This window comes from Coregonus lavaretus (genome assembly GCF_964263955.1).
Source record: "Coregonus lavaretus genome assembly, chromosome: 15".
NCBI classification, from domain to species: Eukaryota; Metazoa; Chordata; class Actinopteri; order Salmoniformes; family Salmonidae; genus Coregonus; species Coregonus lavaretus.
The window spans coordinates 20609603-20625149 of record NC_140002.1 but is presented as its reverse complement, the minus strand read 5'-3'; the positions used below and the strand labels follow the sequence as shown (position 1 = coordinate 20625149).

General features: G+C 40.3%; 1 protein-coding gene across 1 annotated transcript; it reads left to right on the top strand.

Moving 5' to 3' along the window:
• Positions 1–5976: 5976 nt before the first annotated feature.
• Positions 5977–14878, top strand: LOC311142985 (transmembrane protein 120A-A-like). Its single transcript, XM_084178770.1, has 12 exons — positions 5977–6148; positions 9827–9945; positions 10112–10228; positions 10470–10529; positions 10663–10758; positions 10996–11085; positions 11381–11446; positions 11739–11800; positions 12039–12131; positions 13906–13970; positions 14118–14186; positions 14360–14878. Exons 1-12 carry the CDS (start codon positions 6071–6073, stop codon positions 14471–14473), a joined length of 1029 nt encoding a protein of 342 aa, XP_084034896.1. The 5' UTR covers positions 5977–6070; the 3' UTR covers positions 14474–14878.
• The last annotated feature ends 669 nt before the right edge of the window (positions 14879–15547 follow it).

Below are 15547 nucleotides of genomic sequence, written 5' to 3'. Positions count from 1 at the left end.
TCACATTGTAGGATTTTTAATGAATTTATTTGCAAATTATGGTGGAAAATAAGTATTTGGTCAATAACAAAAGTTTCTCAATACTTTGTTATATACCCTTTGTTGGCAATGACACAGGTCAAACGTTTTCTGTATGTCTTCACAAGGTTTTCACACACTGTTGCTGGTATTTTGGCCCATTCCTCCATGCAGATCTCCTCTAGAGCAGTGATGTTTTGGGGCTGTCGCTGGGCAACACAGACTTTCAACTCTCTCCAAAGATTTTCTATGGGGTTGAGATCTGCAGACTGGCTAGGCCACTCCAGGACCTTGAAATGCTTCTTACCAAGCCACTCCTTCGTTGCCCGGGCGGTGTGTTTGGGATCATTGTCATGCTGAAAGACCCAGCCACGTTTCATCTTCAATGCCCTTGCTGATGGAAGGAGGTTTTCACTCAAAATCTCACGATACATGGCCCCATTCATTCTTTCCTTTACACGGATCAGTCGTCCTGGTCCCTTTGCAGAAAAACAACCCCAAAGCATGATGTTTCCACCCCCATGCTTCACAGTAGGTATGGTGTTCTTTGGATGCAACTCAGCATTCTTTGTCCTCCAAACACGACGAGTTGAGTTTTTACCAAAAAGTTCTATTTTGGTTTCATCTGACCATATGACATTCTCCCAATCCTCTTCTGGATCATCCAAATGCACTCTAGCAAACTTCAGACGGGCCTGGACATGTACTGGCTTAAGCAGGGGGACACGTCTGGCACTGCAGGATTTGAGTCCCTGGCGGCATAGTGTGTTACTGATGGTAGGCTTTGTTACTTTGGTCCCAGCTCTCTGCAGGTCATTCACTAGGTCCCCCCGTGTGGTTCTGGGATTTTTGCTCACCGTTCTTGTGATCATTTTGACCCCACGGGGTGAGATCTTGCGTGGAGCCCCAGATCGAGGGAGATTATCAGTGGTCTTGTATGTCTTCCATTTCCTAATAATTGCTCCCACAGTTGATTTCTTCAAACCAAGCTGCTTACCTATTGCAGATTCAGTCTTCCCAGCCTGGTGCAGGTCTACAATTTTGTTTCTGGTGTCCTTTGACAGCTCTTTGGTCTTGGTCATAGTGGAGTTTGGAGTGTGACTGTTTGAGGTTGTGGACAGGTGTATTTTATACTGATAACAAGTTCAAACAGGTGCCATTAATACAGGTAATGAGTGGAGGACAGAGGAGCCTCTTAAAGAAGAAGTTACAGGTCTGTGAGAGCCAGAAATCTTGCTTGTTTGTAGGTGACCAAATACTTATTTTCCACCATAATTTGCAAATAAATTCATTAAAAATCCTACATTGTGATTTTCTGGAAAAGAAATGCTCAATTTGTCTGTCATAGTTGACGTGTACCTATGATGAAAATTACAGGCCTCTCTCATCTTTTTAAGTGGGAGAACTTGCACAATTGGTGGCTGACTAAATACTTTTTTTCCCCACTGTATATGGGACGGCTGTCAATCCTTTGGTCCTTAAATGAAACTGATATACTTTTTTATTTATCACAGTTTTCTTTAACCAATTATGTTCTTTAATGCAAGGCCGGTGATATTATTGTTGGATCTGATTTTAATAGCTAACATCTCGATGGCCATAATAAATAGATATGCCGATAGTGGACAACCTTGTTTCACTCTTCTTGACAGTTTAAAACTTTCTAAGAAATAGCCATTATTTACTATTTTACACCTAGGGTTACTATACATGATTTTAACCCATTTTATAAGAGATTCTCCAAAATTGAAATGCTCCAGGCATTTATATATAAACCCCAGTCATACTTTATCAAATGCCTTTTTGAAGTCTGCTATAAATTGCAGTCCTGGTTTCCCAGATTTTTCATAGTGTTCTATTGTTTCCAGTACTTGTCTTATATTATCTCCAATGTATCTTCCATGTAAAAAACCTGTCTGATTAGAATGAATAATGTCCGACGATACCTTTTTAATTCTATGAGCTATACATTTTGCTAAAATTTTTGCATCACAACACTGAAGTGTAAGGGGCCTCCAATTTTAGGATAGGATATAGGGTTGGGGATCGTTCCATCATGAAAGGACAATAAAAAAATATATTAGATGTATACACAAAATTGAAAGCTCTCTCTCACAACCCCTGCTCACAGACACACGTTGGTTCTGGGATATGCAACCATTTCCTTTCTCACTCACTTAACGCCACACTTATTCAAACACAAAAAACGCACACCACACTTTCCATCACAATTCATCCACACATACCCACATACTGTGCCTTCTATGTCTTCCGTTTGCTATGTTTTTATCTCCACTATGTTGATTGAGTACTTGTGTTCTAATTTAGTTGTATTTGAAGATTAATTATTTTGCTTGTTATCTTTTCTAATAATACTGTCTTATCCCTTTATAAAATACTATACCTACTATAAATGTGCTTTATTATTACAGTATGTGTGTTGTTAGTAGAGACCTAAAGTTACAGTCAATGGCAGAGACAGACATTAGGCTAGGGTCAAATCTTTTTTGTGCTAGCTAGCTAGGGTGCTCTACCATCTCTGATGTTAGTTTGCAAACTCGACCAGCTAACTTTAGCTACAGAAAGATGTTGATATACTGAGAAAACAAATATCTGTATTCTTAACACAAGTTAGCTAGTATTTGAAGCATGATGTGGACGAGCTAACGTTAGCTAACTAGCTAGTGTAGTAGTCCAATGCAGGGTTTTGAAAACACTGACTTTTTATTTTCAGATTGTCAGGCTTCCTATAATGGCTGGAACAAACTTTTGTGAGGCGTCTGAGCTTTACAACATTCTCAATCAGTACACTCGCCTGTCCAGACTAGCAGAGTTCAACTACCTCTGTTTGATTGGTAAGAGGCCGGTAGGGGCAGACTGTCATATTGGTTCAACACGATTTAATTGTCATTGTTGTACTCTACAGGACTCTAAAGGTAAATTCATTATGCCTGCAGGAGTGGATGTGGAGAGTATGAGGTACAGTACAGGTCAAAAGTTTGGACACACCTACTCATTCCAGGGTTTTTCTTTATTTTTACTATTTTCTACATTGTAGAATAATAGTGAAGACATCAAAACTATGAAATAACACATATGGAATCATGTAGTAACCAAAGAAGTGTTAAACAAATCTAAATATATTTTATATTTGAGATTCTTCAAAGTAGCCACCCTTTGCCTTGATGACAGCTTTGCACACTTGGCATTCTCTCAACCTGCTTCACCTGTAAGGCTTTTCCAACAGTCTTGAAGGAGTTACCACAAATGCTGAGCACTTGTTGGCTGCTTTTCCTTCACTCTGTGGTCCAACTCATCCCAAACCATCTCAATTGGGTTGAGGTCGGGTGATTGTGGAGGCCAGGTCATCTGATGCAGCACACAATCACTCTCCTTCTTGGTCATATAGCCCTTACACAGCCTGGAGGTGTGTTAGGTCATTGTCCTGTTGAAAAACAACTGATAGTCCCACTAGGCGCAAACCAGATGGAATGGTGTATCGCTGCAGAATGCTGTGGTAGCCATGCTGGTTAAGTGTGCCTTGAATTCACTGACAGTGTCACCAGCAAAGCACTATCACACCTCCTCCTCCATGCTTCATGGTGGGAACCACACATGTGGAGATCATCCGTTCACCTACTCTGCGTCTCACACGGCGGTTGGAACCAAACATCTCAAATTTGGACTTATCAGACCAAATGAAGCAAGTCTCTTCTTCTTATTGGTGTCCTTTAGTAGTGGTTTCTTTGCAGCAATTCGACCATGAAGGCCTGATTCACGCAGTCTCCACTGAACAGTTGATGTTGAGATGTGTCTGTTACTTGAACTCTGTCAAGCATTTATTTGGGCTGCAATTTCTGAGGCTGGTAACTCTAATGAACTTATCCTCTGCAGCAGAGGTAACTCTGGGTCTTCCTTTCCTGTGGCAGTCCTCATGAGAGCCACTAACAGGGATGTAAACAAATTTGTGCACTACATTTGAGAGAAATAAATCTTTTTGTGTGTATGGAAAATTTCTGGGATCTTTTATTTCAGCTCATGAAACATGATATCTTATCGTGTTGCAAATTTTCCCCATTTAGGCTCCGGAGTGCCAAGTCTGGGACCAAAAGTCTCCTTAACAGCTTCTACCTCCAAGCCATAAGACTGCTGAACAGTTAATCAAATGGCTACCCGGACTATTTGCATTGACCCCCTTATTTTATTCTTATTTATTCTTATTTTTTCCACTGACTCTTTTGCACAGGCTTGATGTACACTCACTGGACTCTAACCACACACTCACACATACTACACTGACACTCCAACACACACACACACACACACACACATGCACACAAAACACACACACACATGCATATTGATGACACACACACATTCACATTCCTTCACACTCTTCACATATGCTGCTGCTACTCTCTGTTTATTATCTATGCATAATCACTTTACCCCAACCTACATGTACATATTACCTCAATTATCTCGACTAACCTGTAAGCTGCTGCATTTGGTGAGTGGCTAATTTTTCTGTTATTCCCGCCACACCGTTATGATATTGATGGCACTTTTCTCACTGCAGGAGGCCTGGGAGCATGTCATGCAATGTAAAACCAACATGAGGCCAAACCGAGTGTTTGTTCAACAGCTGTCCGACTGGGAGCTGCACACACTGGGTAGAAGAATGACTGATATTGCAGAGCCCCGCTATTAAGCCCCGCTATTAAGATGGACAGTAGATAATTTGAATTAGTCCAGACCTTAATGGCACCAAAGCCCTGTAATTCACTGGAACACTATTTACCCAAAGCAAATAAAAAAACATGGATATTTTTGTCATGAAGTTCCCTTCCTCCTTTATATTGGCCTTCTTGGGTGGTTGATAACATTTGCATGCAATGAGCACCAATTTCTCACAAATATTTAAAGTATGGACATAGTACACACACACACACACAAACACAATTATGTGAGAACCAGCTTGCAAGGCCATAGGCTTGCTGATCATCAGTTCATTGTAAGATATTCACTTTCCATATGCAATATTATGTTTTCTGAAGACCCAGGCATCAGTGCACCTAAAACCACTTATACACATTGATACATTTGTCCTGCTGATATTCTGTAATCATAGGTCCTGAGAATTTCATAGGAATGCTGAATGACAACTTTTCAGGATTATGTAATCAATGTAATGATAAGGTCCAGTGGCACACCCAGGGGTGTAAAGTACTTAAGTAAAATACTTTAAAGTACTACTTAAGTCATTTTTGGGGATATATGTACTTTACGTTACTATTTATATTTGTGACAACTTTTACTTTACTACATCCTAAATAAAATAATGTACTTTTTACTCCATTCATTTTCCCTGACACCCAAAAGTATTCCTTACATTTTGAATGCTTAGCAGGACAGGAAAATTGTCCAATCCACAGACTTATCAAGAGAACATCCCTGGTCATCCCAACTGCCTCTGATCTGGTGAACTCACTAAACACAAATGCTTCATTTGTAAATTATGTCTGAGTGTTGGTGTGCCCCTGGCTATCCATTCACTTTTTTTTTTTTTGGAGACAATCGTGCAGTCTGGTTTGCTTAATATAAGGAATTTGAAATGATTTATACTTTTACTTTTGATACTTAAGTATATTTTAGCAATTACATTTACTTTCGATACTTATGTATATTTAAAACCAAATACTTTTAGACTTTTACTCAAGTAGTATTTTACTGGGTGACTTTCACTTTTACTTGAGTCCTTTTATATGAATGTATCTTTACTTTTACTTAAGTATGACAATTGGGAAATTTTTCCACCACAGAGAACACCATGATCTTGCGCAAAAAATACAGAAATAGTGACCGAAGCAGCTGTTGAATTATTCGAAGGCGTTCATTGGCTCACGCATGGGCGGTGAAAACTCCAAGAAATGAATCGGGACACCTCATTGGATAAACAGAGTTGGAAGAGGTGTCCTCGAAGTGATAGGTTTTACAACTGTTGCACAGCTGAAAGTTCTTGTGGTCTTGCCTTTGCCCACATAGGAATACAATGTTATTCAACCCAACTAGTTTGGCTGATTGCTTACAGGAGTGGGAGGGTCTGGAAAAAGACTTTCAACGGGTCCAGGTAAGGGGCATGTTTTAGAAAAGTATATTTCCTACAAACTTGCTGACCTGAAGTTAGCGGTTCGCCAACTCGCTACGGCCAGACGCACATAAAATAGCTAATCCGCACAATGTGTGCTGACGACAGCTAGCTAGCTAGGTAGGTAACGTTAGCTAGCTAGTTAGGTAGCTATATAATGCTCGCCAATCCAGAAACATGTACTTGTAGGCTAGCTAGCTGCGATTGCACATTTTACAATCCTGAACTGACTAACGTTAGCGAGTTCCTTGAAATAGTGATCTAACTAAATGTCATGGGAATTATCCATGGCATGGGGTGTTCATGAACAAGCTGTCCACACTCAGTGTGCCACTACTCTGGCAAACTGTCAACATAGCTAGCTAGCACATCCAAGAAAGAATGCAAGAAGGAAGGTTCTTCGGTAGGACCAAAAACTTGTTGAAAGCTGTTTTGATAATCTGATTTCATTTTTTAACAAAAAAATGGCACACAGGATTACAGCAGTAGTTGGACAGGCACAACAATGTCGTAAAGTTTGTTTGTTTAAAGTTGTACCTTGAAATGTAATTAAGACATATGAAATATCCCAAAATGCATTCAACAATCATACCACAGTACAGTACTACATATAATACGTGAAATATATCATACTTTATATATATTAAATTCCACTATAATATGATATCAAACACGTTCTGTATCCAACCTGGTGATAATAGGCTGCTTCCGGATTATCTGATTTCTACCAACAAAAAATATCACTATGAAATATATTTTGAACTAATTGAATTTGCTGCTACAATTTATCACTGTAAATTGACATTAAAACTATTGGGATGTTATAACATTGGAGGGCATACAGATCAGTAGCTATCTCTTTTCTTATTTTTTAAAGGCCCAGTGCAGTCAACTTGATTTTCCTGTGTTTTTATATATAGTTCAACTATGAGGTTGGAATAATACTTTGAAATTAGGATAATGCTCTTATAGTGTAAGAGCTGTTTGAAAAGACTGCCTGAAATGTCAGCCTGTTGTGGTGGGATGGCGTTTTGGCCTGCCTGGTGTCAGCACCAGGCGGTACATTTGTTATAGACCAAGAGTTCCAAACCTCTCTGCCAATAAAAGCTAGTTTTCAGTTTTCCCCTCCCCACTCAGACGACTCCCAGACAGTCCTAGCAAAATTCTTGCTTGAGAAATTGCTCTTTGCTAAGAAGCTATTTTTGTTTTCTTTTTGACCATTTTAATTGAAAACAATCACAGTAAGGTTTTGATATTGAGATAAAAACAGTTGCATTGGAAGCCTCACAAGCAAGCAGTACAACTAGACCAACATTTTGAAATTAATTTCCATAATTCCCAAAGTGTGAGACCTTCTGTTCTGTACAAATGTCAAGGTAGATTATGAAACTTAGCCTAAACAAAATGAATAGGCTTAGCACAAGCACGCTTTTTGATACAGCGTTATGGTCATACTTACAGTTTAAGTCAGAAGTTTACATACACCTTAGCCAAATACATTTAAACTCAGTTTTTCACAATTCCTGACATTTAATCCTTGTAAAAAATTCTTAGGTCAGTTAGGATCACCACTTTATTTTAAGAATGTGAAATGTCAGAATAATAGTAGAGAGTGATTTCTTTCAGCTTTTATTTCTTTCATCACATTCCCAGTGGGTCAGAAGTTTACATACACTCAATTAGTATTTGGTAGCATTCCCTTTAAATTGTTTAACTTGGGTCAAACGTTTCGGGTAGCCTTCCACAAGCTTCCCACAATAAGTTGGGTGAATTTTGGCCCATTCCTCCTGACAGAGCTGGTGTAACTGAGTCAGGTTTGTAGGCCTCCTTGCTCGCACACGCTTTTTCAGTTCTGCCCACAAATCTTCTATAGGATTGAGGTCAGGGCTTTGTGATGGCCATTCCAATACCTTGACTTTGTTGTCCTTAAGCCATTTTGCCACAACTTTGGAAGTATGCTTGGGGTCATTGTCCATTTGGAAGACCCATTTGCGACCAAACTTCCTGACTGATGTCTTGAGATGTTGCTTCAATATATCCACATAATTTTCCTTCCTCATGATGCCATCTATTTTGTGAAGCGCACCAGTCCCTCCTGCAGCAAAGCACCCCCACAGCATGATGCTGCCACCCCCGTGCTTCACGGTTGGGATGGTGTTCTTCGGCTTGCAAGTAACCCCCTTTTTTTCATAAACACTATGCCATGGAATCGGTACATCAAAAATCTCTTCCCAACTATTTTGCTATATGGGACAGCTGTCAATCCTTTGGTCCTTAAATGAAAGTGGTATACTTTTTTATTTAGTCCTACCTATGATATCATTTACGAAGATTATACCTTTTTTAAAACATTTTTTCAAAGAATAATGGTTTTTTATTTACATTTTAGTCATTTAGCAGACGCTCTTATCCAGAGCGACTTACAGTTAGTGAGTGCATACATTTTTCATACTGGCCCCCCGTGGGAAACGAACCCACAACCCTGGCGTTGCAAGCGCCATGCTCTACCAACTGAGCTACAGTATCAATTAGTATATTTGAGTTTAACCACAATATTTTTTGCATTATTTGTTCTGTCGTTTCTGGGGGATTAAATTGAAATTGCAACCAACTTTCTATGGCTTGTTTTAGAAATAGTGATATTTGGGAGATTTATTTCCTTTACAAATAACTGAAAGTGACAGGTTGTAATCTGAAGAAAGGGAAAAAGGCCATTCTTGAACATTGGGTGAGACAATCTTACTAATTTGCTAGAGAAGCAGTTCGGATTTAAGTATGACTTTTGTATGACTGAAGCTTTTAGTGATAGGTCTAATGCTTTAATATTTAATCATTTCTGTCCTCTGAATTCAAATTCATTATATAAATGGGCCCGTTTAATGTTGTCTGGCTTGCCGTTCCAAATAAAAGTGAATATCTTTTTCTCATATAATTTAAAAAACTGTTCGCTAGGCATAGGCAAGACCATAAGCAAATAGGTAAACTGGGATAATACTAAAGAGTTAATCAGGGTGATTTTTCCACAAATTGGCAGGTATTTACCTTTCCATGGTAGCAAGATCTTATCTATTTTTGCAAACTTTCTATTAAAATTAGGTCTTGGCTGATTTCTTTTGATTTTCCCATGATATCAAGCAAAGAGGCACTGAGTTTGAAGGTAGGCCTTGAAATACATCCACAGGTACACCCCCAATTGACTCAAATGATGTCAATTAGCCTAACAGAACCTTCTAAAGCCATGACATCATTTTCTGGAATTTTCCAAGCTGTTTAAAGGCACAGTCAATTTAGTGTATGTAAACTTCTGACCCACTGGAATTGTGATAGTGAAATAATCTGTCTTTAAACAATTGTTGGAAAAATTACTTGTGTCATGCACAAAGTAGATGTCCTAACCGACTTGCCAAAACTATAGTTTATTAACAAGAAATTTGTGGAGTGGTTGAAAAACTAGTTTTAATGACGCCAACCTAAGTGTATGTAAACTTCCGACTTCAACTGTAGGTTACGTGCAATGACAATAAGTGTCAGTTAGTGAAATATCCCATCATGTAGGCTATATCTAGTCCAACCACATTGCTGAGTGATTGAGATGATACAGAGTGATGCATATGCACAATAGAGATGCTAAATTGTTCTTACATCTCTGTTTTCCTCTAGGAGACTCACCGTCTGTATAAACAGAAGCTTGAGGAGGTCTCCAAGCTACAAGACAGCTGCTCCAATGCCATAGCACGACAGAGGAAGAAATTAAAAGAGCTCACAGTGTCGCTGGGAGAGTGAGTATCAAGCACAGTTGATGTAATAGGACACATGGAACCTCACATTTTTCAGTGTTATTTAGTAATAACAGTGTAATAGACCTACACTGTAGTCATAGTTCTCGTTATTCTATTGTTCCACTTTGTACTTATTACTAAATCATGTTGTCTTTTTCCTTTTTAGATGCAAAGAAACACTGAGTCCAGAGGAAATGAATGCAATAGATGGGATCCAGGAATCTATCAAGGACAGGCCAAATGTTTTCTTTGAAATGGAGTCTTTCCTGCCAAAGAAGAATGAGTAAAACAAATATAGCCGTCTTTTGCATAGCACTAACAGTTCGCAGGCTACCGTCTCGGTGTTAGGTTATCTACTACAACACGCCTTAAGCACATAGTGTGCAGTTCAAACTGGCAATGTAAAACAGTTTAGCTTGATACGGGTTGGCTCTCTACTAGACAAAAGCGAGTTTGGCTCTCTATTAGAGAAGATTTGTTGACAGTTTTTTTCTTGATAGAATTCTCTCTCCTTTGCTGTACAGGTTATACCTCAGTCTCGTTCTTGGGAACGTGAATGTAACATTGCTCAACAAACACTCCAAGTAAGCGCTTTTCAGTAATTTAACAAATGTATTGCAATTTAATAATGATGACATGACAACGAGAACTCATACTCTAACTGTTTGCCTCTTGGTGAACGTAACCGATGCTTTTTCTCTGTTCTCTCGCCACAAGATTTGCCTACAAAGATGAATATGAGAAATTCAAATTGGTCCTCACCGTCCTACTCCTCTTCTTCTCATTCACATGTCGCTTTGTATTTAGTTACAGGTGAGTAACCTCTCATATGCCATTTTACTCACAATCCATATCAGGAGTATTATCAAACATTTTGAACTCATTAAAAACGTTCCACTATTGTATGTATTATTAGCTGTAATATATTGTTATCATGCACTAATACCTATAAATTACATTTGCTCCTGTTTGTCTTTGACTCTGAACTCCGTGAACTTATCTGTGAACTTTGAACTAGTGTTTGTGGTTGTGTACGTCTTTGTTTGGCAGAGCCTTAGACGCTCTCTTCAACTTCCTGCTGGTGTGGTACTACTGCACACTGACCATTCGGGAGAGTATCCTCATTAGCAATGGCTCCAGGTCAGTAGTCAACCTTCAGGCCATTATCCATTTCATACTGCTGGTGTGTGTTTGCATTCAGCTGAAGACACTGCACCACTGTGTGTGTGCACTACAACAGTGGTCCAATGAAACAGCACACTGTCTGTGTCTGCCTCATTACATGGAGGCATGTTGATGCCTACTGTACTTTAATGTACAATCCTGCATTTATAATACACTGATTTATATCTCATATGTACTGTCCGTTATAGCTATTTATTCGCTGTGGCATGTACATAGATCTTGGTGTGACTTGTTTGTTTGTTTGCTTCAGGATCAAGGGTTGGTGGGTGTTTCATCACTATGTGTTCTGCTTCCTGTCTGGAGTGATGCTGACTTGGTAAGTGCACCCCAATGTTCTATATCTGCAATATGGTATCACTCTAACTATGGCTGGGCATGTGATCAAATTAAGCACGAGGGAGACACTGAACACTGCAGCCTCAGAGGCCTGGAGTTTTAGTATGTTACCATATTACAATTTTTATTACCATATTTATGAGTGCACAAGACAAGAAGAACACATTAGGTAGCTTGTTGACCCTTGACCCAAATTTATTTTTATGCCCTCTGATTGGCTAGAATGGAATTTTCACCATAGTACTTATCTAACTGCCCTGTCTGTCCTACAGGCCGGAAGGCATACTCTACCAGATGTTCAGGAATCAGTTCCTCACCTACTGCTTGTACCAAAGTAAGACAACTGTAATATCTTTAAGTGAGAATTGACTATGGAGTAAATTGCATACAGTTGTTTTTAATCTGAGGCTATCATTATTGAAAACAAATGGCACTATTCAACTTTTGAATAGACATTTCAATTAATTCACCTTTGAAATGAAAATGGTATTGACCCAAAACCTGGGACGAAATAGAATAGTGTCAGTATTAATACAGTACACTTCTGTTGTTGTGTTGTCTGTGCAAAATAGGTTTTGTCCAGTTTCTCCAGTACTATTACCAGAGTGGCTGTCTGTACAGACTTCGAGCCCTGGGAGAGAGTCACAACATGGACTTGACAGTTGGTGAGTGAGAAGTTACACATTGTTGTGTGTCATCATGACTACTCACTGATCACACGTGTTTAAGAGGTACATGACCAAAATTACTCCTCCATTGACCTAATATCATCATCAACACATACTGTAGTTTGCAGCTGTATAGTACATGTTTACTGGTATTGTATAGTATATGGTTATGGCGCAGTGGCGCAGTGGTCTAAGGCACAGCATCGCAGTGCTAGCTGTGCCACTAGAGAACCTGGTTCGAATCCAGGCTCTGTCGTAGCCGGCCGCGACCGGGAGACCCATGGGGCGGCGCACAATTGGCTCAGCGTCGTCCAGGGTAGGGGAGGGAATGACCGGCAGGGATGTAGCTCAGTTGGTAGAGCATGGCGTTTGCAACGCCAGGGTTGTGGGTTCGATTCCCATGGGGGGCCAGTATAAATAAAATAAAAAATGATGTATGCACTCACTAACTGTAAGTCGCTCTGGATAAGAGCGTCTGCTAAAATGACTAAAATGTAAAAAAAAAAAAAAGTGCATTCCATATACACTATATATACATAAGTATGTGGACACCCCTTCAAATTAGTGGATTCGGCTATTTCAGCCACACCCGTTGCTGACAGGTGTATAAAATCGAGCACACAGCCATGCAATCTCCATAGACAAACATTGGCAGTAGAATAGCCTTAATGAAGAGCTCAGTGACTTTCAACGTGGCACCGTCATAGGATACCACCTTTCCAACAAGTCAGTTCGTCAAATTTCTGCCCTGCTAGAGCTGCTCCGGTCAACTGTAAATGCTGTTATTGTGAAGTGGCAACATCTAGGAGCAACAACAGGTCAGCCACGAAGTGATGGGCCACACAAGCTCACAGAACGGGACCGCCGAGTGCTGAAGCGCGTAAAAATCGTCTGTCCTAGGTTGCAACGCTCACTACCGAATCCCAAACTGCCTCTGTAAGCTACGTCAGCACAATAACTGTTCGTCGGGAGCTTCATGAAATGGGTTTCCATGGGCGAGCAGCCACACACAAGCCTAAGATCACCATGCGCAATGCCAAGCTTCAGCTAGAGTGGTGTAAAGCTCGCCGACACTGGAGCAGTGGAAACGCGTTCTCTGAAGTGATGAATCACAGTTCACCATCTGGCAGTGCGACGGAATAATCTGGGTTTGGCGGATGCCAGGAGAACGCTACCTGCCCGAATGCATAGTGCCAACTGTAAAGTTTGGTGGAGGAGGAATAATGGTCTGGGGCTGTTTTTCATGGTTCGGGCTAGGCCCCTTAGTTCCAGTGAAGGGAAATCTTAGACTACAGCATACAATGACATTCTAGACGATTCTGTGCTTCCAACTTTGTGGCAACAATTTGGGGAAGGCCCTTTCCTGTTTCAGCATGACAATGCCCCCGTGCACAAAGCGAGGTCCATACAGAAATGGTTTGTTGAGATCAGTGTAGAAGAACTTGACTGGCCTGCACAGAGCCTTGACCTCAACCCCATCGAACATCTTTGGGATGAATTGGAACGACTGCGAGCCAGGCCTAATCGCCCAACATCAGTGCCCGACCTCACTAATGCTCTTGTGTATGATTGGAAGCAAGTAGCCGAAGCAATGTTCAAACATCTAGTGGATAGCCTTCCCAGAGGAGTGGAGGCTGTTATAGCAGTGAAGGGGGGACCAACTCCATATTATTGTCCATGATTTTGGAATGAGATGTTCGACGAGCAGGTGTCCACATACTTTGGTCATGTTGTGTATTTAGTGACGTAAACAAACATTCCTCCACCTCAGAGGGTTTCCAGTCGTGGATGTGGCGAGGCCTGACCTTCCTTCTGCCCTTCCTGTTCTTTGGTCATGTGAGTATCGGGGTGGGTGGGTCATAGTCCATCCTCTTCTCAGCAATTTAGGTTATTGAAAGTACCAAAGTTATTTCTGGATATTGTTGTTACTGCAGTTGTATGTCTTGAGGAAGAGTGACACCGCTATGTTCTGTGTGTTTGTAGTTCTGGCAGCTTTACAATGGCCTAACACTGTTCAGGATGGCCCAGCTCCCAGAGTGTAAAGAGTGGCAGGTCAGTGCATTTCACAGATGCTCTTTTCATTTCACAGAGAAAATGAATTAAACTTTATATGAATATGTGGCAAGCTCCTTTTAGTTTTTTTGTATTTTATTTTGTTGACAGTCAAATTTAAAGTGAACATTTGCTACTGTATTCCTAACCTGTCCTCCCTCCCCACCCTACAGGTCTTCATGTGTGGCTGCTCCTACCTTGTGTTGTTCATGGGGAACTTCTCCACCACACTTGGAGTAGTCTACCATAAGTACATCCACAACCAAGACAAGTCCAAGAGCCTATAAGACTGGACGAGAAAGATAACTGGACATTGTTATGAACCCAACTATTTATTCAAAAGAATATGTGCAAAAGGTGTTATACTAATGTGCTTTTTATGTCTATTTTATACGTGTGTCTTGTAAACGTTTGCTTTTTTCTGTTGCACCTTTTTATCAAACATGTTTTGTGTAAATCACATTGTTCTTTGTTTTTCTGTGAAATGCAGCTTGTCACTTTCAGCATCACATTATTTAATTGTGTGTGAGATTACCTGAATAGGTTGGATATATTACAGTGGAAGAGAATTACAAGCCTTGCACTGACAATCACTAAACTGTCTACATATTCAGCTGTGTCAAAAGAGAGCTCACTGCAATAATAAGCCACTGACTGAGTCTGTGCTTTGTTAATTAAATGTTTCATCATGAGACTGTGCCATGCGTATTACTACTGGTATGTTAGGGATATGTTGACAATATTACTTTCTTCTTGTCTCATACTATTTTGAGGATGGATAGTGTTCTTCTCGATGGTTTGATAGGATGGTTGATATCAAAGTGAGCTCTTAATTAGTTCAATTATAGGAGCTTTCAGGGACATGGTGGCGCAGCGGTCTAAGGCACTGCATCTCAGTGCTTGAGGCGTCACTACAGACCCCCTGGTTCGATTCCAGGCTGTATCACAACCGGCCGTGATTGGGAGTCCCATAGGGCGGCGCACAATTGGTCCAGTGTCGTCCGGGTTTGGCCGGTGTAGGCCGTCATTGTAAATAAGAATTTGTTCTTAACTGACTTGCCTAGTTAAATACATAACAAATTTAATGACATTTCGCTGTAGCCCAAAGGCTGGCAGATGGCGATATTGAGTCATTTCAGCTTACCAACCAAAGGGGATGGGGAACCATTTTCAACCACCATACTAGAGTGGCTAATGCTAGTCCCGGATGTTGTTGTGTAACGCGTTCAGCCAATCAGGTTGTAGCAGTCCGTTTTTTCACCCCTGGTCTGATAGTTTCAAACTAAATGTGCTTACTGAACACTGTTTTTAATGATATGTATTGGATTTGTTTGCATAAACTCATTTACAGAACATTATTC